Raw genomic sequence first — 24,157 nt, 5'->3', positions numbered from 1 at the left:
GTACCGTAGCCTGGGAAATCCCAGCAGGGCCCAAGCCAGCCACCAGTCCTGCCTCTGCCCCCTGCCCCTCACAGGCAGCCCCCGGTGGGCCCGGCCCTACAGGCAGCTGAGCTACAGTCTGGTGTGGGGCAGGGAGGGATTGTGGCGGCAGGCTCTGGGGCTGATGGGCCAGGGCTGGGAAATGGGGCGATGCAGGGCTCGGCCTCTGCAGAGCATCCTGAAAACTGCCATCTGCCTGGCAGCTGGCGCTGGATGGGCTCGAAAGGCTGGCGGGCCCTGAGCCATCAGGGCAGACGGGCCCCATACTTGTTGCACGCTGGGGAGCAGTTCAGCAGCGTCACCACCACGTCGTGGGGGTGCTCCTCGGCCAGTTCCAGAAGGCTCTTGTCCAGGCGGTGCTGGGCAGACTGTTCTGTGTTGGACACAAGCCACTGGTAGATGCTCTTCACCATCTTTGGCACGTGGTAGAGAAATGGCTGAGAGGGGGGCTGCTGCCAGCGTGACCCATTGTCCGCTGATCCTACCAAGCACTTCTTACCCTTACACACCCTGGGCTGCCCTAAATGCATGTGCGGTTGCCAGCGCAGCTTCAGGGCAGACATGAGCTCCAGAGGGCTCAAGCCCCACCACAGGTTACTTACGTGCTCTGAAAGGGAGATGTGGAGTTTCACGAGGCCATGCAACAGCGTAGCGACCTCTTCTGTGTTGAGGTGGCCTGAGGCTGCTGCCTCCTCAGTGGCATTTAGGATGATATGAACCTTCAAGTTTGGCTTCAAGTTATCCCCATATGCCTAAGGGAGGCATAGTTTTTCTTGTCCAAAAAGTCATGGACATATTCCAGGGACAAATCCTGCCCCAGCTTCTCCTCCCGGCACCACCACCAGGTCCGTGCCTTGCCGCCGTGACAGCATGAACCTGGCGCTTTCATCCCCCACCTCCTCCCAGGCCATCCTGGGCTCGCTGGGGAATTTCCCCTCCATCTCAACAAGGCCCTGACTCAAAGGCTCTTGGCCACAGGGATGGCAAACGCCTTGGCGAAGTGCCACGAACAGGGGCAGCAGGGAATGAGGGCACTGTGCGGGGGCTCCTCACAGTCCCACTCCCTTCTGTCCTGTCCCGTCACGTCCTCCAGGCAAAGTGAGCTTGCTGCTTGCTGTTACCCTCCTTAAATAGAGACCCCTTGAGAGGGTCACAAAGGGCTCTGTGACACGCTGCCACCTCACCTGGGCAGCACCCACATCATGCCGGGTCACAAAGAGCCCCGTGACCCGCTGCCTCACACCCCTTCTCCACAGCCCTCTCGCCACCCTGTCCCCTCACAGCTTCCCATCCCCACAGCTCTCCAAGCCACAGGGCCACCAAGCGGGTAGTGGGAAGGGACCCCTGGGGCTGCCTCCTCACCCCCTTCCCACACAGGGCCCAGCCCAGCGTTACCAAACTTGAGGTGACAACGTCTGGGCCCTCGGCTCCGGGCACGCACAGGTGTGTTTAGAGGGTATGTACAGGCACTGGTGTGCTCCAGCGTGGTGGGTGCCAGGAAGCACGCCCAGGAGGAGAAACCAGAAAAACATGAGACACAGGCATAGTTAGCAACGTTTATGAAATAACTTTGAATAGTAGTCTACTGATTTAATTTATATTACTCTTTTATTGGCTGGTTCAGCACCAGCACCACATGCTCAGCCAAGGGGGCATTGCTCTCCAGACCTTCCGGACCTGAGAATAGACTGTGTGCTTTCCAATTGTGCCTCTACGCCTTTCTGCCACAGTCTCTAGAATGAAAGCGTTCTGGATGGCCAGGTTGGCGATGGATGGATTGGGGTCGTCTGCCATGCCTTTCAGGGCTAGGAAAGAGGAACAGAGACGACTTATGAGCCTATGTCTGTTGTGACCCCAGGAACCACTGCTGCTGGGGCCAGTCTCACCCAGCTCTTCCCATGGCCAGGCAGGAGCAGGGGGCAATGAGACCAGCAGGAAGGGGCTGGCCCTGAGTGCTCCACAAGCCCCTGAAATATCGCTCTCTTCTGCCCACACCACCCCTCTCCTGCCCAGGCAGCAGAGCCCCTCCTTGCCAGGACGGGGGTTGCAGCTCCCAACCCAGGCGCTTTCCCCCACCCCACCCACACCCCACTGCCCTCACTCACCCTCACAGATGATCGGGAGCTTCTCCTCACGCCAGTCCATAATGTGCCGCCCAAGGAGCCCTAGGCACACAAAACCCGTCACAAACCCTACCCCAGCCTGCCCCAGGCCCTGCTGGCCTGGCCACGCACCCACCTCCCCCTGGGCAGAGAGGGACCCCGAGGCTCTGGCTTACCAAGGAACCTGACTGCCGCCAATCGCGCAAACTCGTGTTCGCTGTTCAGATAGCGCATGCCCTGTTGCATGTAGACGTTTGCTACCCGGCCACCTTCCCTGGCCTGCAGAGAGCAGAAAGCACAATATGGGCATGGGGCTGGTGCAGGAGACACGGGACTGGCTGTAGTGGGTTAACGTGGCAAGGTTTTGTTAGCAGGGTGGCCATAGGGATGGCTTCTGCAAGAAGAACCCAGAAGTTGCCCCATGTTAGATGAGGGCCCCACCGCCGGTCAGAGTCGAGCCAGTAAGCGATGCTGTTTGCACCTTTGTGAGAGCGTCCTTAAGAAAGGGATGGACCCCGTGGTACGGACCCATATTTGGAGCAGTTCTTGAACAGCTGCTGCCTGTGGGAAGCCCACGCAGGATCAGTTTGGGAGGGATGGCATCCCATGGTAGGGACCCCATGTGGAGCATGGGCAGGGAGTGACTGTGAAGGAGCCGTAGAGACAACGTGCCATAGACTGACCGCAGCCCCCGTTCCCCTGCACCACTTGGGGAGAGGAGGTGGAAGAGGGTGGGTGGGGGAAAGGCGTTTTTGGTTTCTTTCCTTTGTTTCTCACTTCTCTAGCTTGTTAGCAATAGGCAATAAATCTTACTATCTCCCTACTCTGAATCTGTTTTGCCCATCACGATAATTGTTGAGTGATCTCCCTGTCCTTATGCCAACCCCCGAGCCCTGTGCATTGTGTTTTCTCCCCCTTCCCCTTTGGGGAGGAGGAGTGAGAGGGTGGCTGTGGTGGAGCTTGGCTGCTTTTACCTGAGTAAAACCACCACGCTGGCCCCCCTGCTGGGACACCCCCAACCGGCAGCTTGCTGGTGCTGGGGCCGGGCTCTGGAGGGAGCGGGGGACAGGGTGCTCCCCAGAGGGCTGAGGTGCCACTCTGATGCCCAAGCCCTGCTGGGCCAGGGCCCCATCGGCATTCCCAGGCTCCAGAAGTGAGAGGAGCCTGAAGAGACTTTGGAGCTGCGTGCCTGAGGAAAGGCAGTGTGTGCGCAGCGCAGGCTGGTGGCTCCAGGCTGCAGCCATGGGCAGGGGCACAGCTGCCTGCTCTGCACACTGGGCGCAGGGGAGCTGGGGGCCTGTCCAGGCAAGGGCTGGGGCTTCGGGGATGTCCTTACCACGTGCTCGGCAGCCCAATATATGTGTCTTGCCCTCAGCAATCTCTTGAGCTTGCTCTTCTTCAGGAACTTGGCAGCAAAAATCAAGGTTTTCAGAGCGACCTGCAGAGCAACAGAGATAGAGAGATGCCACCACTGCCCAGGAGACAGGACCTGTGTCCACTGCCCCGTCCTTCTGGGCAGATGGAGGCATGGCAGGCAGAGGAAGGTGGGGGGTGGCCTGGGCGCGCAGGGAGGGGGCTCTGCGCCCTCCTGCAGCCCTTGCTCTGGGTGCTCAGTCCCACCCAGGGGTTTTCTCCTACAGGGCATCGCCCTCCCAAAACAGCCGGTTGGGCTAGCAATCCTCACCTCAGCCACCTCCTTCACATCGTCGTCCAGGTGGCAGAACAGTGGGACCAGGCACTTCCGCACTTCTGGCCACACGTGCCGTTTTTCAATCGGCTCCGTGAAGTCCATCACGTCCATGTAGAACTGGATGGCCAGAAACCGCACTTTGGGGTCCCGCTGGTGGGAAGGAAGAGGGAAAGCCATCAGTGCTGGCTGCTCCAGCCCCACCTGGGCAAGGGGCTGAAAATCCATCTGCAGGGCACAAAGCTTCCCAACAGCGCCCAGCACTCACAGGGCATCAGACACACAAAGTCCCCTGCCCATGGGGAGCACACCACAGCCTCAACCCCATGCCCCCACCCACAAAGATGCCAGTCAGGCCCCATCCCATGCCTTACATGTGGGAAGAGTGGCAGCAGACTCGCAGCCATGTTCCTAGCGGTACGCCTGTCAAGCAACCTGTCGATGCGCTGGAGAATCCTCACGAGCAAAACCAGGACTAAGTACACCAAATCAGTTTCCTTGTGCTTCAGGACAGACAAGATGTCTGGCAGCACGTACGCAATTTTCCTTGCCTGTGTGGAACACAGCACCATGTTGTGAAGCTGGCAAAAACGCTCAGGCTGTTAAAGCCCATGCTGCTTCCTCGGGGCATAGAAGCCACAGGACTGCCCCCGAGGACTCAGGCAAAGACTCGGGGAGGCAGGAGAGCTGTGAGCAGCTCCCAACAGCTCCCGCTGCTCAGTAAAGCCCAAGCTGTTTGTGTTATCCAGCACCCCCTTGCCCAGCCCCGTGCTGCCAGCATGGCCTAAAACATCTGCCCCCTGCTCACCCTCCTGCGTCCATCGCACATCTTCAGGAGGCCCCTGATCAGCAGCTCCACCATCATGTCGTCCTCACTGCGCAGGTACCTCGGGAGGAGCCTCACAATGAAGTCATCCTGTTCTCTTAGGTCTTCGCAGGTCAGGAACTGAAACAAACACAGCAGTTACAGGTGGGCATGGCCGACAGGACCCCTGCACCATGCAGGGCTGGGCCCAGCCACTAGTGCAGGGCACGAGCGGCAGCCCAGGCAGCCTGGGGTTCCCCAGACTTGAACAGCGAGAGCTGGCGCAAGGGAGGCACAGAAGACCGCTGGGGACGGGTGTCCTCCTGGCAGCAATGGGATGAACCAGAGCCTGCTCCTGCCCCAGCTCCACTGCCTGGTGTCTGCCCGCAGCTGTGGCTACGAGAGGGTGCAGCGGCCAGCGGCAGCTCAGAGAGGCACCTCTTGCCATCAGGCTCACCTCAAGGATGAACGCCATGGCAGCGATCTTCCAGTGAGGCTCTTCCCTGCTGAGACGCCTTTTCATAGCGTGCAGGATCCAGAGACGAAACTCGAATGTGGTCTTTTTCAGTTCTCTGCAAGAAGGAAGAAGCCATCATCAGTGCAAAGCAGGACGGGCAAACCGCTCCCCAGACTGACCGCCCCCCTCATCCCGCTGCTACGCCACAGGCCAGGCCAGGGCCACCTTCACACTCTGCTCCTGCAACCACCAGTAGTTAAGCTCACGGAGACCTGGTCTTTCCCCAGCACCCCTTGCCAGGAGAAAGCCAGTGCTCAGCACCAGCAGGATCCTCTTGGGGTGGAGAGTACTCAACTGGCCTTCATGCCACGAAGCCTGCCTTTCTGAGGAGACTCCTGACCCACCCATGGCAGATTCGTGTCCCTTGGACGCTGCCCTCCTCAGGGGAACCCTGCTCCTCGCTCTGTGCCATTCAGCTCAAGCCCCACGGGAGAGGATGCCGATGCCGCGGGAGGTGACTCACAAGCACCGACACTTTGGCCCCTTCCAGCCCCAAGAAATGAGCCCCCCACTCCCTACCCCACCCGCAGACAAGGGCGTTGCGTGGGGCGCTGCACTGCATGGGAAAGAGCCCGGGGGAAGCAGGAAGACGGTGGCGCTCACCCAGCCAGTAGAGTCAGCCCCAAGTGGTGGACTTCAGGGCTGATGAGTAGCTCCCAGCCATTCCCCCTCTGGAAGGCCGCCTGCTGCTCCAAGCAGTCCACAAGGATGAGCAGCTCGGACAGTATGTACGCTGCAAATCTGCGTGCAAGAACAAAGCTCGGGTCATAATGGGAGCCCTTGCCCTGGCTCCGGGGCTGCGGGAGGGATGGGAAGACTGCGATGGAGCACCTGTTGTACTCGTGGCGCTGCTTGTCCTCACGCGTGCATTCCCTCCAGAAGGCTTGGAGGTCCTCTGGCATGTGCCGTGTGCTGAAGGAAATTTGGAAGAGCACAGCCAGGAAGAGATGTGGGAAACGCTTCTTCACGGCCACTTTGCAGGTGCTCATCTTGAGGATCTCCCACAGCGCCCTGGTTGCCTGAAAGAAAGAGCCAAAGACAGTGCTCGTTGCTGAGAGGTCCTCATAGCACGGCGCCACTGCGGAAGGCTGAGGTTCAAGCACAGCCCTGGGCCACAGGAGACACTGGTGGAGAGAGCACCCAGCCAGGCTGCCCAGGCAGAGCCGAGCCACCAGAGCTCTTTGGGCTCAGCTCTCGTTTGTGATGGCCACAAGCAGCTTCCCCGGGCGTGGAGGGAAGGTACCCCGGGGGACCCCCTGTGTCCTGCAGCCATGCCAGCCTCCCCGTCTCAGCCGCTGCAGCCTTCTGGGCTGTGCCTTGACCCCTAAACTTGGCCCGTCCCAAAACCTGCCCCAAAGCCAGGTTTGCAGCCCACCACGAGACAGAGAGATGTAGCGATGGGGGAGGACATCCACAGAGGCAACACAGGGGGCGAGCAAGGCCTCATCCAGAAACTCACCGCCAGCGGACAGACACACGTGTTGTTTCCGTCGGCGGTGGACGTCTTGTGCAGGGGCCAGTCGTCCAGCACACGGATCAGCTCGTTCATCACCAGCTTCGAAGTCTCGACATTGGAGAATATCACACCCCACAGGACCACAGCAGTTCTGCAAACCCACAACACTCAGTCAGAGGGATCTCAGCCACTGTACTGTAGCCTGGGCAGCCATGGTGGAGCCCAAGCCAGCCACCAGTCCTGCCTCTGGCCCCTGCCCCTCACAGACAACACCCGGTGGGCTCGGCCCTGCAGGCAGCCGAGCTACAGGGAGATGCAGGGCTCGGCCTCTGCAGAGCACCCTGAAAACTGCCTGGCAGCTGGCGCTGGATGGGCTTGAAAGGCTGGCAGGCCCTGAGCCATCAGGGCAGGCGGGCCCCATACCTGTCGCATGATGGGGAGCAGTTCAGCAGCGTCACCACCACGTCATGGGGGTGCTCCCTGGCCAGAGGCCCAATGCTCTTGGCCAGCCTGTGCTCGGGTCTCCTGACGGATGCGAGCCACTGGTAGATGCTCCTCACCATCTTCGGCACCTGGTAGAGACATGGTTGAGTGGGGCTGCTGCCAGTGTGACCCATTTCCCCTGATCCCACCAAGCTGTTCTTAGCCTCCCACCATTGTGGACTGGCCTAAATGCATGTGCAGTTGCCAGCAGACCCAGCTTCAGGGCAGACATGATCCCCGAAGGGCTCAAGCCCCACCACAGGTTACTTACGTGCTCAGAAAGGGAGACGTGGAGTTCCACGAGGCCATGCAACATCATAGCGACCTCTTCTGTGTTGAACCGGCCTGAAGCTGCTGCCTCCTCGATGGCATTCAGGATGATCTGACATTTTGTGGCAGGCTTCAGGCTATCCCCATACTCCTAAGAGAGAAGGGAGAGCAGGGATGAGAGATGCCACACACCGAGAGTCCTAAGGGCAGCGCTCGGCTGAGCAGGCCCTGCCCAAGGTGGTAACGGTGCAGGTACCTTTTCTTTCTTCTCCAGGATGTCACGGATGCGCTCCAGGGCCAGCTCCTGCCACAGCTCCTCCTCCACTGCCTCTTTTGACAGGGCTGCATCTGGATTTGGTGAAGACCAGGCACACACACAGATGAGGGTCTGCCAGAGAGGCTGGGGGACCCAACTGAGTCCCCCACCCCCTGGGGAGGACGACCCCTCAGCTAGGGACTAGGGGGGGGCACTGAGCCCCATCCCTCTGTCCACGCATCGGGGCTGGGGATGTCCAGTAGGTGAGGCACGGTGGGAGCATGGCCATGAGGGAGAGCCCTACGCCCCACAAGGAGCTTGCTGCCCAAGAGCAGAAGTCCCTTACACAGGATGGCTGCCTGCCACCTTGCCTGTCCAATGGAGCAGGAACAGTCCCCCTGCCCCTCTCCCCCTAGGGTCACCCAGTGGGGCAGGCCCTGGACAGTGCAGGATCCCCCATAGACAATGGGAAGTGGCAGAGCTGGTTGCCAGCTCCTGCCCCGCTGGCCAGCATAGCCACTCACCTGCCCATGTTGGCGGAACCACCAGGCGTCCCCGATGTGACAGCATGAACCTGGCGCTTTCATCCCCCACCTCCTCCCAGGCCATCCTGGGCTCGCTGGGGAATTTCCCCTCCATCCCAACAAGGCCCTGCCTCAAAGGCTCTTGGCCACAGGGATGGCAAACGCCTTGGCGAAGTGCCACGAACAGGGGCAGCAGAGAATGAGGGCACTATGTAGGGGCTCCTCACAGTCCCACTCCCTCCTGTCCTGTCCCGTCACGTCCTCCAGGCAAAGTGAGCTTGCTGCTTGCTGTTACCCTCCTTAAATAGAGACCCCTTGAGCGGGTCACAATGGGCTTTGTGACACGCTGCCACCTCACCTGCCACATCACGCCGGGTCACAAAGAGCCCTTGTGACCTCACACCCCTTCTCCACAGCCCTCTCGCCACCCTGTCCCCTCACAGCTTCCCATCCCCACAGCTCTCCGAGCCACAGGGCCACCAAGCGGGTAGTGGGAAGGGACCCCTGGGGCTGCCTCCTCACCCCCTTCCCACACAGGGCCCAGCCCAGCGTTACCAAACTTGAGGTGACAACGTCTGGGCCCTCGGCTCCGGGCACGCACAGGTGTGTTTAGAGGGTATGTACAGGCACTGGTGTGCTCCAGCGTGGTGGGTGCCGGGAAGCACGCCCAGGAGGAGAAACCAGAAGAACATGAGACAAAGGGGAAAAAAACAATATTTATGAAATAATTTTGTATACTAGTTTATTGATTGGGGACAGTAAAACCCATTTTGCTCTCACTACAGTTGATAACTACTGTCAAGCAGCGAGTATTATGAGTATTATGGCTAGCATGTTCTTCATAGTGATGTTTTATTGACTTATTACCTTTGAGCATCTTGGCTTCACACCCTGCCAGAGAGCGATTTGCAGGCTCCATTTGAGCTTCAGGCAGGTTCACTGTAAATCAGCATACCTGGCTTTATGGCTGCCGTCGCAGAGAACGAGACCTACCGTACACATGAAGCTGCAAGGGAGGCACACTGCTCGGTAGTTCTGGCAAACTAACTGGCAAGTGGTGAAGCCTTTTTATATTTTTAACAAAAAACTTCCAACTTCCACTTCCATTCCTCTGTCTCAGAGATCGCTGAGCAGGTTACAGAAGTCTAGGTCCAGGCTTTGGAAGCCTACAGACACGATGGTTTTAAGGGCCATTTGCTTATGTCATTCTCGGCAGCCATATCGTTGAACGATGGAAACGTCTCCAAAATCTTTTGCAAAATGGTCTGTCCACAGCACACTTCCTTCCCCGAAGCAGCCACTTTCTCACTCCATGTTCACACATCACCATCACCTCGATGGGACAGATCTTCTAGGCATTTCTTTCTTCTGAAACAGCTGCCTGGTTTCCTACTCCTGACAGACCCTCGTGCTCACAGAAATGACAGCAAAGCTGGCGCACGTGCCTTTTAGTACAGGAAGATGCCCAACTCACCATTACGTTCCCCAGATCTTTCAAAAGCTTTGCCACGAGATAACCATAGAGCAAACATCTGTGTGGCAAAATAGATGTCCATGGTCACTCCTCATCTCATGACCAAACATTGTAGAGACTCCCTTGCTTAAAGGTTTCAGTTGTGTATGATGAGCTATGTCAAGGCAGCACTTTGTGGACGCCTGGTTCCAAAACTTCTGTGTGAGGGACCCAGCCAGGCTCCCCCAGACATGGGCAGGGCTGTGACAAGGTGCCAGGGAGCCCCCTGGGCACCTTGGGCCCATGTTGGGCACTCAGGGCTCTGTAGCCATGGGGCCAATTCCTGCTGCTGGTGCAGCAGCTGGGGCTGGGACAAGCTGCTGCAGGGTTTTGATTTTTCATGCCATGTCTCAAAGCTACTTTCATCGTTTTACATAGGAGCACATCACTGCATCACTGTATCTTCTGGCAAGTACACTACAGGTTTTATACGTGAAAGAAATGCACTGAAAGCACAACTTTCACTTTGAGGCATACAAGTGACATTGAAGAAAGTTTCCAGAAAGGAGGCTTATCTTAAGGCTTAACTTATGATGTGAGCTATGTGCCACAGAAATAAGCAAAGGTCTTACCGAGGACTTTGCAATCTTTTTTACAGGAAAAGACTGAAATACTTCATATATAAGTTACTAACACTGCTATTGGCAATGCTCTAGACCCCAGCTTTGGGTAAAACGCACACATGTACTGGCCTCTTTGGTCAGTCAGTTGCACCTCAGTTGGTTGCATCTCAGAAGCAGAAACATTTCCCCACACATCCATGCTTTGTAGCCCTGTCCTGTCCTGGTTGTCTTCATCTTATGGGTCAACATGCTTTCATAGCACACAGGGACTGGAACGTAATACTACTGTGTACAGAAACAGGCTTTGTACATAGGCTTTGGTTTCTAGCCAGGCAGTAAATGGCTCTATTGGCACAAGCCAAGTTGACTAGCCTGGGGAGTGTTCTGCTACCACAGAAGTTCCCTTTCCACCACCACCAACTAGTCACTTGGAGATCTCACATATCATCTGCATAAGCACTCATATATTTTGCCTGACAGCCCTCAGACTAGCTGTAAATCATGGTAAAGCGTATGGATTAAGATAGCCATTGCCAGCAAGAGGAAAATATCAAAGTCTCCAGAATCAAACATGTTGAGAGATTGTTCCTAGTCATTGGGGATGAAGATGGATACAGTATTTTCCAAGGCATATGCATGCCATGCAGAGTAGTCTTCCTTCAGCTGGTAATGCACCATTTATACCACACAAACCACCACAAGATTGCACGGCTATTTCACAAAAGACAACAGCAACCTCACCACAGCAAGTATAAAAAGATGTAAAGCTTGCCAATCTTTGCAATTTTATATCCATTATACAAACACCTGCAAACAGATGTTTGAAAAATTTAAAACAAATTACAATGCTCCAAGTATAAAAATTACCCCCATAGAAACAACCAAAGATTACACTCAAGGCCTTTCAAAACTACTTCAATAAGAATTGTATCCCTTCCATGCAAGACTGCAAGAGTTGAGCTTCTGCATTGCTGCACAGTTCCAGGTAGAGCAGGAGTAAGTTTACACTGTTCTAGTGAAGTCCAAGATGTTGATGTTGGACCAAAGATTATCTTTCCCCAGGGGGATGATGCCACAATACGCTTCGTTCTGGCATACCAGCATTACAAGCTTCAGCAGGTCTTACAGACAGACTGTATAATTAACAAGCTAGATCTGGTTACTGCATGAAGAGGGAAGGGAGATTTATTAAGACAAGCAATTAATGTGTAAAGAGTCCCATGAACAAACCCTTTTGAGTGAAATTCAAAAGCAGAGTGATTTTGGCAGCAGCAGCACAGCACTTGGAATTAACAGTACATTTTAACAGAAGCTGATAAGGACTACCTTCTGACATTGAACATCTGGGGAGATGAGGAAACAGGAAAGCTTGGGTAACCTGGGAGTTCTGACAGAAGAGAAACAGTCTTTATGTTTTAATGTCATCATCCAACAAGCAGAACATGTTGTCTTATCAAAACCAAATAATAAAAGAAATCCTATTGTCTCCATTTATTTTGTGGTTACTTCCAGCTCCAAAATTCTAGATGAATTGGTACCTGGGTGAGTAAAAGAAAAAAATTAGAGTTTGCAACCCAGCACCACATTTTGTTGTCATCCTGAAGGCATCCACTTGGAACCTTGGATGTCTTGCACAACACTTCAGCCCATGGAGCTGTCTGCATTACCTATCCAGAATATCATGTCCATAACATTTGCCAGCTTCCTGTCAACTGGGACCTCTCCAGATTCCCAAGACCATTGAAAAATAATTGAGAGAGGTCCCGTGATAATGTCAGCCAGCTCTCTGAGCATCCTGGGATGAATCCATCATCAGTGTTGAAGACAGAGGCAAAGAAGGCATTAAACGTCTCAACGTCTCTGCTTTGCCTATGTCCTTGGTTTTGAAGTGACCATCCCCATCAAGTAGTGGACCTGTTTTCTCTGGTCTTCCTTTTACTGTTCACATATTTTAAAAAGCCCTTTTTATTGTCTCCCACAGACCTGGCCAGCTTCAACTCTAATTGGGCTTTGGCAGCACAAATTTTCTCCCTACAAAGGCGAACAGAGTCTCTGTAGTCCTTCCATAATGCCTGGCCCTACTGCCAGCAGCCATACACTTTATTTTTCTGCCTAAGCTCCACAAGAAGATCCCTGGTCAGCCAAGCCAACCTTCTGCCCTGCCTTCATGACTTCCAATATTTTGGATTTGACTGATCTTGTGATTTTAGGAGGTGGTGCTTAAAGAATGACCAGCGCTGATGGACACCAATGCCTTCAAAACCAGTGGAAACCTGGAGACCTTGCTAACTAGTTCCCTGAGCAGCCTGAGGTCTGCTCTCCCCATACCCAGGGCTGAAGTTTTGGTGGCAGTTTTCCTTCTGTCACCAAAAATTTTAAACTCAACTGCTTTATGGTCACTATGACCAAGATGGCTGCCCACTGCCACATTACCACAAGATCCTCTCAGTTCTCAAGCAACAGGAGGCTCCACCTGTGCTTCATCAGCCTCCATTGGGAGGGTTGCCAGGTCTTGGCGGCTCCCTCAGCTGCCTCAAATGGCCTCAATGCAGAAGAAAAGCCCTGTCTGCCTTGATCCCCTGCTCTGCTGCAGCACGTGTCTGCACCGGAGGATTGCCTTGGCAAGTGACTGCAAAATGGCGGCCGTGCCTGATTTCAATGCCCCGCCTGTAGTCCTTCATGATACACCCTGGACTGCTCCTGAGAATGTCACTGGTATCCATATGAAATAACAGCAGTGGGCAGTAGTCTCCTGGAAATGTCCCAAGTCTCTGGTAGGCACGTACCTCTCTTGAAAGTAGTTCAGGTTGGCAAATGGGCACCTCTGTTCCCCACAGAAGAGAGACCCCTACTACTATCACAGTCACTGCTTCTTGGTTGGACTGGTCATTCTACAGGGAACAGGCTGAGCTGGCTTTGTCAACACCTGTATCTCCCCAGTGCGACAGGTCTTCTGCAGTCCCTGCTATCTACAAAGAGGTTCTACAAGGGCACCTCAAGCAACAGGGGAAGTCTCTTCCTCCAGTAGTCCTTGCCAAAGCAAGCTGCCATTCCCTCTGTTTTCGGTATCACTCCCTTCTGCGTTGTCTCGAGGCTGTGGGTTGTGGGTCTTTTCTGGCTGTGTTTCCACAGCACACTGCGCATAGAACCAACTGTCTAACTCCTCAGCCTTCCGAATACTGCAGCCAGAAGGACCAACAGCACTCTGAGGTGCATCAAGCACGGCATTGCTAGCCAGTCAAGGGAAGGGACTGACCCACTCTGCTCTGCTTTGGTGCGGCCTTACCTCTAGTGCTTTGTGCAGTTTTGGGCACCATAGGACATAAGGACATAAAACTATTGGAAGTGCCCACAGGAGGGCTTACGAGGATGGGGAAGGGTCTAGAGGGGAAGGCGTATAAGAAGTGACTGAGGCCCCTTGCTCTGTTCAGTCCAGAGCAGAGCAGGCCGAGGGGAGGCCTCATGGCGGCCTGCAGCTCCCTCACGAGGGGAGCAGAGGGGCAGGCGCTGAGCTCTGCTCTCTAGTGACATGTGGCCACAACACAGTTCTTCCACAGACCATAATGGAAAAGGACACATGGCTTATGACCAGACATTGGATGGTAGCTTGAGAGATTTGGAGTCAATTCTTCACTCTAAAGTTTATTGTATAAGACTCAGAAAGCCTATAGTGATCTGCCATAACGCCCAACTTTGATAGTGAGAAAGTAAGTGTTACTCCTACCCACACATCTGTCTCTATTTGGCTTTTATGTTCTTCAGAGTTAAAATGAGTCAACTATAAGGGATTCAGCATAGCAGCTCCTAATTTTCCAGAGGGCCTCCAGCACAAAGACAACTAAAGTAACTTTGGTCCATTCACAGTTTTTCAAAGACAAGGGAGCAGAATAAGGTATTTTACGCCTTGACAAAACATGTTAGAAACACCACATGGAAAATTATATTTTTCAGGAAAAAAAAACAAACATGAGGAAGAGAATTTAATTATGTCTCTTCTAATATTAGACAACACCTATACAAGCATCAATAATTAATACCAATTGTTCTTCCAGAAACATATGATTTAACATCACAGATGATGGTTAATCATTCAAGCCAGAGAATGAGTTTAAAGAGGACTTACCCTGCTCACGTAGTTACTTTAGGATTTCAGCTGCAATCATTTGATTTTGCTTGAAATCTCTTTTAGGAGGCCTTTCAAATCAGCAAGCTTAAGAATAAAAAAAAAAATAAAAATGTTTGTTTGTATACAAAGTCAATCTAACTCACTCATTCCAACAGATGATCGCAGCTCAGGATAAAGTGAAGAGAGCAAAATAAGCAAACAGTTGTAAATACCTTAAAATACTCTAGAACATACGTACTCTAGAAAATACCATGCATTAGCTGATCAGCAGCAACAGGCATAAAACCCCTTATCTGGACTCCTGCTTACCTGGCTACCCTGCAGACTCTAGCAAGTTGAGAAAGCAATAACTGACTTCTCTTTGTATTCAGTAGTCACACCATGGTGGCAAATGAAGTAATGTTAATATTACTTTTCACAGGAAAGCAATACTAACAAGTAATATGATTAACAAATAATTGCCTCTCCAAACATTATCGTAAATACAATAGTACTTGAAAAGATATAACCCATTACCATTTTCAGCAACGCAATTAATGCAGTGAGACCTAATAAATATGTAATCCAGACAGTTAACAAGCAGGCATCATGACAGCTACAGGTGCCAATCTATATTCTATCTCCTTTTGCTCCTTCAAAGCAAAGGTTGCAGATCAGTGTAGTTTTGTGGAGCCAATCTATCATAAAAGTACATTTTTGTGAGTTGTTTTTTAAACACTTGTTTCATTTATTACCTGTTACACATATGTCCAGAGATGCCAAACCAAGGAACAGTTTCTAGCACTGTGATTCACATAGAACAAGACCTTATTCTTTTGGGAAGTCACTACAATTTTTCAGAAAAAAACGCTTCAGAGAAATAATTCTCGTAGATGGAACAGCCTCCAAAATCTAGGTAGAGCAGTATGGATGCTCTGTCACAAAAACGACGACATAAAGGGCTGGAGTGAACTTCAAAAGGCCATCTGGAGCAGCCCCCAGAGGCAGTATTCACTAGAAAATCCTGATCAAGGCCTATAGCAGAGATCCCTGTTGCTCTAATCTCACAACTGCTACAAGTTCTTCTCGAAGTCTAACCTTACCTTCCCATGCTGTAACCAATGCCCATTATACCTTGAGACATTCACAACAGCTTTAAAGAGAAGTTTATCCCATCATCAGGGCTTATGCCTAGGACTCGGTTATGTCCTCAGACTTGTTTTTTTAGATCATCATCTCAAATGAGAATCAGTGAGATATCCCTGGAGGTCTTGCTCTCAAGGACTCTACTCTTAAGCACTGGCCTCAGTACATTTCCATTATTAAAGCTGAAGGTATGAAGAGAAAAAACAGCTTGCTGCAATGCAGCTCTAAAGTATTCCATCACAGGAGAGGTACTGTTTGGGTATTGCTTTTCAGCAGAAAATTAAGGTTATCATATTTCCTCTGTTTTAAGAGCATTGTTATACACATACTCAGCCACTCACCATTTCCATTTCAGTCTTGAGAGAAAGCTATGATTTTGCAATCTAAACTATCAAAAGACGTATTTTGAACGGTATGTGGGCCTTTTCACCCTTGGACTTCTTCACACGAGTGCAACTGCTAGCCACTTCAGAGGCAAAAGTCACAAAACAGCCACTCTCTCAAATATAATACCCATTGTAAAGGTCTTTTCAGTTTCACAGTCATAAAAAGTATACTTGTATGACAATTTTGATAATGATAGGGTCTCTATTAGATTGGCAGCTTTATATAGCTTCAACACAGTATGTCTCTGCGAACCAGATGAGAACTGGTCATTTTAACCATAATTACAGATCTTCCCACCCTGAAATACATACAGAACCTTCTCTATTTACCTAGGTGTTGCCTGTGCTGTCTGAAGTATCACCAGGTTTGCCACAATATCTGAACTGCCATTCCATTTTAAAAGCAGAGCTTAATTTAAAAAAAACGTAGAATTACCATGTGCCTTCAGCACCAGAGGCTAAAGTTGACAGAACATGCGTTTGAGAAGGGTATAATCTGTGTAATGCCTCTTCTTCCTTTCAGTGTTTCAAAGGCCATATACACAGCGAAATACTACAGATTTATAGATAGAAGTTCTTTTTAATGCTTTCCATCCAATAAAGAGTACTGAAAAACACTTCTCAAATAGTAAGTAAGCATCTTTCTACTTCATTTTCCAGCACAATATGAAGCTACACATGGAATCAAAGGTACAAAGGAGCCCATAAAAAAAGCACAATGAAGATGGGGTCCTGGCGACAGCAACAAAGACCGCAAAGGGCTCTTGGTGCTCATTTTCCAGGTGGATTGCTACCTGCTTTACCAGACAGAGGCACATCCCCCAATATGAGCAGTATGAAACAAGTACCTTTGCATCCAGCTGCCTGAATCGATGCACCATCCTGAAAACAGAAAGAAGACACAGAAAAGCGTGGCTGAGTCCAGGAATTAAAGTCTTGGCTAACCACCCTCCCATTGCAAAACTGCAGAACTGCCTTACAGAAGTCTCTGTAGCTAAGACATCTAGTCCTCAATGGCCAAAGAGTTTATGTAAGGCAACTACTGAATTGGAAGGTTTCAGAAGACTTTCTTCTTTGTATGTTGACAGAGGTCAGTTAAAAATAGAATGCCTGCAGATGCCCCTGGTCAGGAACAGTTTGGTTATTTACATTTTTTTTATGTATTTATTTATTTTCTTACACCTGCATTAACATATGAATTACTGTTAGCGCTAACACTTTTCCATTTTTCTTGTCAAGACTTTTCTGCTTCAAATTTTAAACACATTCTGGGGGTATTTAACTTATTATCCAATGCTGAGTGCCTCTGTGTGGTCTTAACATAAATAAGTATTTGTGAATGGCAATGTCCACTGAATGGGCAAAGGAGCATAGAAGTCTCTGGCTTTTTTTTACCCATTCTTATCAGCTCTTCCCTTACATCTGATTTAGGGAAATTCTGAAGTTCTTGGAAGCTAGCTACAAAATTAAGCCATCATACACAGCAGGCAACTGTTGCTGTTTTCTAGCTTTCTTTACTTTCTCTTTCCACTTATACTGTTATTCTGAAAGTGTTGGAACAGATCCCAGAGATAATCAAAGCGTCATGATGTGGTAGTCTTCGCATTTTACCAGCTCAATCAACTATTTCTGAAGCCAGTCTACAGCAACAGATTAAAAGAAGCAGAAATCATTTTTCGTAAAAAATAAAAAGGCAAGTTAATGCTGAGTTTACTTATGTATGCATTAGTTTGTAAACATGGAGAGCTGCTGAAAACTTGGTTTCACTAAAAACATTCAAGAGAAAGTTAAGAGATTGAAGACAAAGAAGTGCAGACATACTCTTCTGATGAATCGCTTGCTTTGGTATTGATTTTGACAAGGTAGTTTTCCTTCATGACAGCTTCCCATGACAGAGTTTCATTGTCCTCATTTTTTGAGCCTGGGGAATGTACATGAAAAAAAACAAACAAAAACACCACCACACTAGATTCAGCTCATCTGTGTCTCCGGTGTCAAGATGCCTAAAAGGTGGGTTAACACTTGCATCCAGAGGCTAATGATTACCTCCTCTGCATACAGAACATTCAGCCCCACTTCCCACCTGTGATACAGCTCTGATAAATATGACATGGGTGCATGTTACTGTATGCTCCTGGCAATCAGAGTTGGTTTAAAAAACACATATGTACACACACGAAAAACAACAAATTGCAGATTTTTGTTTTTGAATCTTTGTTAGCACAAGTGTTTTGTGAAACAGAAGCCATTTCACCAAAGCATGGGACATTACAGAAAGTTGCTTTGTGGTTTTCAGCTTTGTTTGCACTTACTATTTCTACATTATCCCATATTAGAGTGTTAAGAGTAACATCTGTTAAGAATGTGTATGACTTTTCATTGAATATAAACATTTCAAAACGCTGAAATATGGTCTTCTCTAAAAAGCATCTCCTGTTGATGCTGTAAATTAAAGAATGACACAGAGCAAGACATCAAAGTCCTCTAGGATAATAATTCTGCATTTTGTCCCGTTCCAACCAGACTAGCACAAACCACATGGGTAGTAATAAAAAAAGTTAGCTACATTTTTCTCATCAATCATCAGCACAAGGCCTGTATATCAATTTTAGATTCTTATCTGTTGGCAACTCCAAAACAACTGCTGCCCTCTAGAGAGGCACTGGTGTATGTGTACCTTCAGGAGCAGTTAATTCAATTCAAGAAAAAGCTTTGGCTCAAAAACTGTAGGAGTGGGCATGGAACTGAGGCAGTCTCATGAGGACTAACACTGAAATGGTATTAAATTCTCCAGTGCTTTCTTTGGGTTCAATAAATCTACGCTGCACATGGCTTGTTGCTGTAGGACAAACATCCCTCTTCAGCATCACATAGTACAGAGTGTGACAATAATGCCTCTTTGGGAATGGGAGCTCTGAGCTGCGTTTCTCCTATGCATATACACATTTCACACTGGGAAACCCACAACAAAAGCATTTTGTGCTAGAGGCAAGGGAGCTAGGAAAGCTCCAAAGCCTAGATTTTCTGTCAGTCATCGCTCTGCAACCCCCAAATACCCTTTCCTGAAACAAAAGAAGCCAACAGCTGACAAATGATTTAAGTTTTGATTCCTCCACGCACTGCTCCTCTGACCTCACAAAGCATAATCCGTTGTCCCAGACACCAACGGCCATTTATTCACCCAAATCCCAACCAGAACACTTTTACAAGAGTTTAGTGGGGAAGCCAGGATTTTGCAAGTCAGTGCATTAGTATGCTTTCTCCATGCAGTTCTCAGTACCCACCAGCAGCTAAACCAAAGTGATATTCTGGCTTAAATTAATTCTTTCATTTGCTTTCACTGGAAGATCAACTGTGCATCATCTGACAGAAATATCTGCAGTTAAACAACCTCCCCAGAAAGGGAAGTGCTTTGGACAGCCACGATGATTTAGTCAATGGTAAGGAATTTTATAGCCCAAAGCAGGCGTCTTTCTCCTAAACGAGTCACAAATCCTGTCTGTGCTGCAGGGCAACAGTCAGGATGCTGATGGAGAGGAATAAGTCTGTCAATTAACTCAACTTATTGTCTTTCATCTGCTTCTGAATAGCACTTAAAAATTGAAAATATTCAATTTCTTGGGGGTAAAAAAGCTTATTAATGCAATTCATATCTGTGCCCTCTGACAGAGGAATTAAGGAGGGAATAACTAGAGGGCTGAGCCACTCCTGTGCTTCTGAGTTGGTTTGCCTGCTTGTCCATCCACCAAGGCCCAGAAAAGTCTCTGCATTCTCTTTCACTCACTCCCAGGCAGAATAGCCTCTGAAGAAAACTGCTCTACCAGGCTGCCCTTGCAGCTACCAGCTGTATTAGCTGGTAGATTGCAATGGAATGAAAAAAAGAAATGCAGTTCCAGAAGGTAGAGTAGCAATCAGAGACTAAGGTCACCACCTCTTTTACAAGTTACCTCAACATTTAGAGCATGCAAGATGAGGGCTCAGTGCGCTTGGGAACAGCACAAGAGGAATACGCTACCACGTGCTGATGAGAAGCTGGAGATTTTAGATTTTTCGTGCAGAACATGCAGATGACTTTCAGCTGCTGCTGAAATGGCTCTGAATTAATTTATTCAGTGCTCTTATTCTAAAAACTTTGAAAGCTACAAGCACCAAAGGCAGCCCTAATGCAATTAAATCAAAGACTTAATAGATTTACGTATTTGAGGTAAATCTGCCTCAAAACAGCTTGGACAGGAAAGCACTGGATAACTCTGCACAGTACTCAAGTGGAGCAGGTCTCATGGTAGAATACTAAAGCTCTCTGACCAGACCAAAGCCAAAGCTGTTGGGGGGTGGGAGACGGGAATCTCAACACCAGCAACATTTTTTCCAATACAGAATAATCCTACTCACAACAAATAGATGGCTCTTTACTTTCATTCTTACAGCAGCATTTAAAACATTTCCTCATCACCATGAATATGTAGGCAAAGATGACAAAAGGGAAGGGGATAGTCAAGCGACTGCAGTATTCTTGGACCAAGAAATAACGCTGGAACTTCCACACCTGGTCATTGTTCTCTTGCACTGATCCCACGGTGTAACTAACAGGCAAAGAAAGAGAAAATGCATATAGCATTAGTTATTCGCCAAAGAACTGCATCAGAGGCAAGTTACACAGTGTTTCTCTTTATTATACTAGGCTAAGTTTTTGAAAAGTCATCCTGGAGCTGTTCATTTCTACTGGTTGGAAGGTTATTGAGTTTGTACGCCTTTTTAGAGAGCAATCTGAAAAGGGAAGGAACTAAAACAGTAGGAAAAAAAAGTTAGAAATAAACTGGGAAAATAAGGAACAGGAAGAAAATATTCCACACACTTTCACTACCTTAGCTGTAGGCAATTTTCTTCCAGCGTAAACATGAGAACAGAATGCTTCCTTGCAAGATACTGTCTCATTATTTCACCAGCTGACTTATTTCTTTCTAAGCAAAAAAAAAAATAAAAATAGGCTATTTCCAGAAAAAAAAAAAAAAAAAAAAAGCTCCTGAGATTTTTTAGTAGCAGTATTAATGAGAGCTTCAGGCATGGATCAAACCTACTGTACGTAAGCACTGTAGAAACCCAGCAAAGCAACAGCCACAAGAGGAAGCAACTCACAGACTGGCTGACCTTTTATTGCTGTCACTAAATGACAGGTGGATGTTTTCAAAATGTCTGTGCTGAGATCCTAATGGACCTTCACACAAGATAACCAAAGACCTTCACCTGCAAGTCTTCTGGTGGAAATTATCTATTGTTTTAGATGATAAATATAATCCTGAATTTCAGAAGTATCTAAAACATGTGAAATGTAATATGCATCCTTTTCAGTTAATGCATACTAGACATAAATAAGTTGGATTCTCTGTCATAATTACTACCAGTGATATATTAATTTTAACAACAGATAGAGACTGATTGGACTGGTGTCTCACAGACATCAGCATTATTAGAGATTGACAAATACGATGTACACACTGGTCTCTGGAGGAACCATTTCAGATTCAGACATTTCTAACTGCATCAAGAAGACATGCTGGGTTCCTGTTTGCCCACAAGCCTTCCTGAGTTCAGTACGAGGAAGCACTCCTGCTTGATTAAATTGTTCAGTCTACTGTTAATGTGAACTAAGGGAACTCCTATAAGGTCCATCCACAAAATTAGCTGAACTGGAAAAAGTAAGTTTTTATTGGCGTAACTGTATAACCCAGAACTTTTACTGTTACATGCTGTTAAAATAAGTGTTCTAACAAATATCAGAGGCTTCTAAGGTACAGCTGGCTTACCGCTATGCTTTCCTGTATTAATGTGAATTGCTTTCACCCTTTCTAGGGAGTATAAACATTATCTTATGTTCCCAGGTCCTGCACAGGTTAGGAAAACACAGGTATAATAGGCAGATAGGCTTCAACACTTTCCTGGCACTCATTCTAGATGCCTTGCCAAAAATCACATTTCTGACCTTCTTTGGAGTCCAGGTCAGCATGGGAATAATGTTCAGAGCAGAGGGAGGAGCAGATCCTGAAGCTGAAGGGTTCTCAACTCATGGCATGGACCACGGCTGAGCTCTGCCCTACCCTACTAACTGCTCCAAGCTGATTAAAAAACAAAACAAAACAAACAAACAAAAACAAAAACAAAACAAAACAAAAAACACCTTGAGCGTCTCTGCCAAAGAGAACAGCTGTGTTAGGTTCATGAGGGCAAACAGATGAAGCGGCTCTATGTACTTCCTACCTAATCGTAGGGTAGGATTCTATGGAGCAGTACTTACAGTCAGGAAACCCTCCCACCACAGGAGCAAGCAGGGGCACAAGGAGGAAGGCTTTCCTAAACACAGGAGTCACACACCCTAAATTTTTCCACAGCATGAACTGTGGCAACACATGAAACTACAGACCTGTTAGAAACTCCAAATATAACACCAACTCTGTCTTATAGGATTCAGCTGACAGCTCTTCCCTCCAGGTGGTGATGGCTAAGAGCTGTTTAATTGTTTCCAGTTTTAAAAATATTAAAGCTGTACAATACCTAAGCAGATAACATGGCATGCACTCCAAAAACTCGTAGGAAACTCAAATATTCCTGTCATAACACCAAAATCTAAGAAATCTGCTTTTCTTCCATGATACAAAGACAGTAGGTTTAATATAAAAGGCTGAACAAACCTTTTGAGGCAAACTTCATTTATTTCACTGTCCTCTTTGATAACTGCATGCCAAGAATACTTACAGAAGTAGCAAAAGGACAGACAGCAACCCATCCCCAGAACATTGTACCAGCTTCAGGCAGACTGCTGTGAGAAATGCTGAATAACCTTGCCTTTGGTCACCTTCCCACACCACCTTTAACTTGTGAGGTCTCTTTTGAGTTGGGAACCCTGTTCCAGACTAGTCCCAGCAGTTCGTCTGCAAAAGCGACATGCAGACTCCAAGGCATGGCTTCCTGCCATTTTCCAGGGCTTTATTCCATTTCTCAGAGGGATATCGATGCAGTGATCACAAGCAAATGGTCACTCCTTTATTACATACCCAAACATGGCCACAAGCAGGTTCACGAGGAGGATGTTAGTTGAGAGCATGTATATGCACACCAGGGGAATGGTAATCCACTCTGGGAAGCGGGGCTGGTTGTTGGCATCCAGTTCCACACACAAGGGCTTGGACTCATTTCCAGAAAAGGTGCAGCGGTCAAAATTGTAGGTGGTACCTCAGGGGGCAAGAGTGGAGAGCAAACAGTGAGCCCTCTCCCCTTCTTTCTGCTGGGCCTAGCCCCAGATACTGCAACTGAACACAACACACATGGCCTCTTTCCCCCCTCCCCGTCAGACACAAAACCTTGCTTTGATGCTCTTTGGAGAAAAGGGAACAAAAGGGCAGATGCTGTGCATCAGAAATATGGACAGTGGGGGAACTGATTTCACACGGCAGGCCTTGCTCCAAAGGCATTAGCCAGGGCCACCAGTCAGCTGCTGACCCCCTGAAAACCACAGACAAAGGAATTCCTCTCCTGCTCAAACACAGGACTGGACAGCCACCGAAAGGGCAGAGCATTCCACCACCCACAGAAGATAGCTACCATCAACATCATCGGGGTACTGGCCGAACATGGCCAGGTATGGCTCGTAGATGACAGATCGAAATATCCACTCCCAGCGATGCTCATTCTTCCTCAGGATGCCTTGCCTGGCCACACCAAAGGCCACCATCCACACAGCAAAGAGGAAGAGAAAGAAGAAGACATCTATCATCTGAAAAAGGACAACAAGCAAATACATCAGTATGCCTTTTGCAAGCCATACATGGCTTTTTTCTGCCTGATTTGATATGAGGGTGGAGAACAAGCATCCAAAAAGCCTACATGGCTTGCATTTGAGACAAGCAAGACAAAAGCCACCAGGAAGAAAAATTTCTCATCTCCTCTTCAGCCCGATCTTTTTTCAGACTAAAATTCAACCTTGTACAGAGGAAGAGGAAAAGGCCATGCTCTTAATTAGCTCCTATTTAAATCTTAATTAATTCTGTTTAGCAGATTTAAGAGAAGGGGTGAACTTGCTGCCATCAGCAGAACGGTGGTGATGTGGCGCCTTGTCACATCATTTATTTGAACTCTTGAATAGCTGCCAGAACCTTACCATCCTCTGCAGCATAATAATTTTGGGTCCTAGATTCCTGCTAACGGTGAAAATATGGATCAGTCTCAGAGTAAAAACTATGTAGTCCAAACAGAAAATGACTCTCCCAGAATACCAAGAGCTTTCATCAGATGAGTGCAGCCTGATGGAGAC

At 48.9% G+C, this 24,157-nt stretch overlaps 2 protein-coding genes across 8 annotated transcripts in view; both read right to left on the bottom strand.

Annotated features, from left to right (window-relative positions):
* Positions 1 to 1,581: 1,581 nt before the first annotated feature.
* On the bottom strand, positions 1,582 to 10,833 carry LOC311439290 (maestro heat-like repeat-containing protein family member 7). Of its 2 annotated transcripts, none has more exons than XM_084524795.1 (15): positions 9,007 to 10,833; positions 7,616 to 7,707; positions 7,361 to 7,510; positions 7,030 to 7,178; positions 6,610 to 6,757; positions 5,982 to 6,169; positions 5,754 to 5,891; positions 5,091 to 5,205; positions 4,637 to 4,774; positions 4,203 to 4,379; positions 3,826 to 3,981; positions 3,478 to 3,579; positions 2,318 to 2,420; positions 2,145 to 2,204; positions 1,582 to 1,844 (listed from the first exon to the last, which is right to left on the bottom strand). In XM_084524795.1, the coding sequence occupies exons 1-15, from the start codon at positions 9,056 to 9,058 to the stop codon at positions 1,660 to 1,662; spliced, it is 1,953 nt and encodes a 650-aa protein (XP_084380921.1). In that variant the 5' UTR covers positions 9,059 to 10,833; the 3' UTR covers positions 1,582 to 1,659. The 2 variants fall into 2 exon arrangements, with proteins under 2 accessions (XP_084380921.1, XP_084380920.1); XM_084524794.1 differs by lacking the exon at positions 9,007 to 10,833 and adding an exon at positions 8,140 to 8,445.
* Positions 10,834 to 10,977: 144 nt separating this feature from the next.
* The window catches only part of TRPM8 (transient receptor potential cation channel subfamily M member 8), an 80,372-nt gene continuing 67,192 nt past the window's right edge, over positions 10,978 to 24,157 (bottom strand). For all 6 annotated transcript variants that reach the window (XM_084524787.1, XM_084524786.1, XM_084524785.1 and 3 more), the window contains 8 exons: positions 24,005 to 24,146; positions 23,449 to 23,620; positions 22,902 to 23,079; positions 20,245 to 20,435; positions 17,674 to 17,773; positions 16,701 to 16,734; positions 14,339 to 14,425; positions 10,978 to 11,753 (listed from right to left, as the gene is read on the bottom strand). In XM_084524787.1, coding sequence (XP_084380913.1) covers positions 14,375 to 14,425; positions 16,701 to 16,734; positions 17,674 to 17,773; positions 20,245 to 20,435; positions 22,902 to 23,079; positions 23,449 to 23,620; positions 24,005 to 24,146 — 868 coding nt within the window. In that variant the 3' untranslated portion in view covers positions 10,978 to 11,753; positions 14,339 to 14,374. The remainder of the gene's footprint in view (positions 11,754 to 14,338; positions 14,426 to 16,700; positions 16,735 to 17,673; positions 17,774 to 20,244; positions 20,436 to 22,901; positions 23,080 to 23,448; positions 23,621 to 24,004; positions 24,147 to 24,157) is intronic.

The sequence above is a fragment of the Aythya ferina genome (genome assembly GCF_964211825.1).
Source record: "Aythya ferina genome assembly, chromosome: 6".
Lineage (NCBI taxonomy): Eukaryota > Metazoa > Chordata > Aves > Anseriformes > Anatidae > Aythya > Aythya ferina.
The sequence above is the reverse complement of the archived record's forward strand: the minus strand, read 5'-3'. Positions and strand labels throughout refer to the sequence as shown.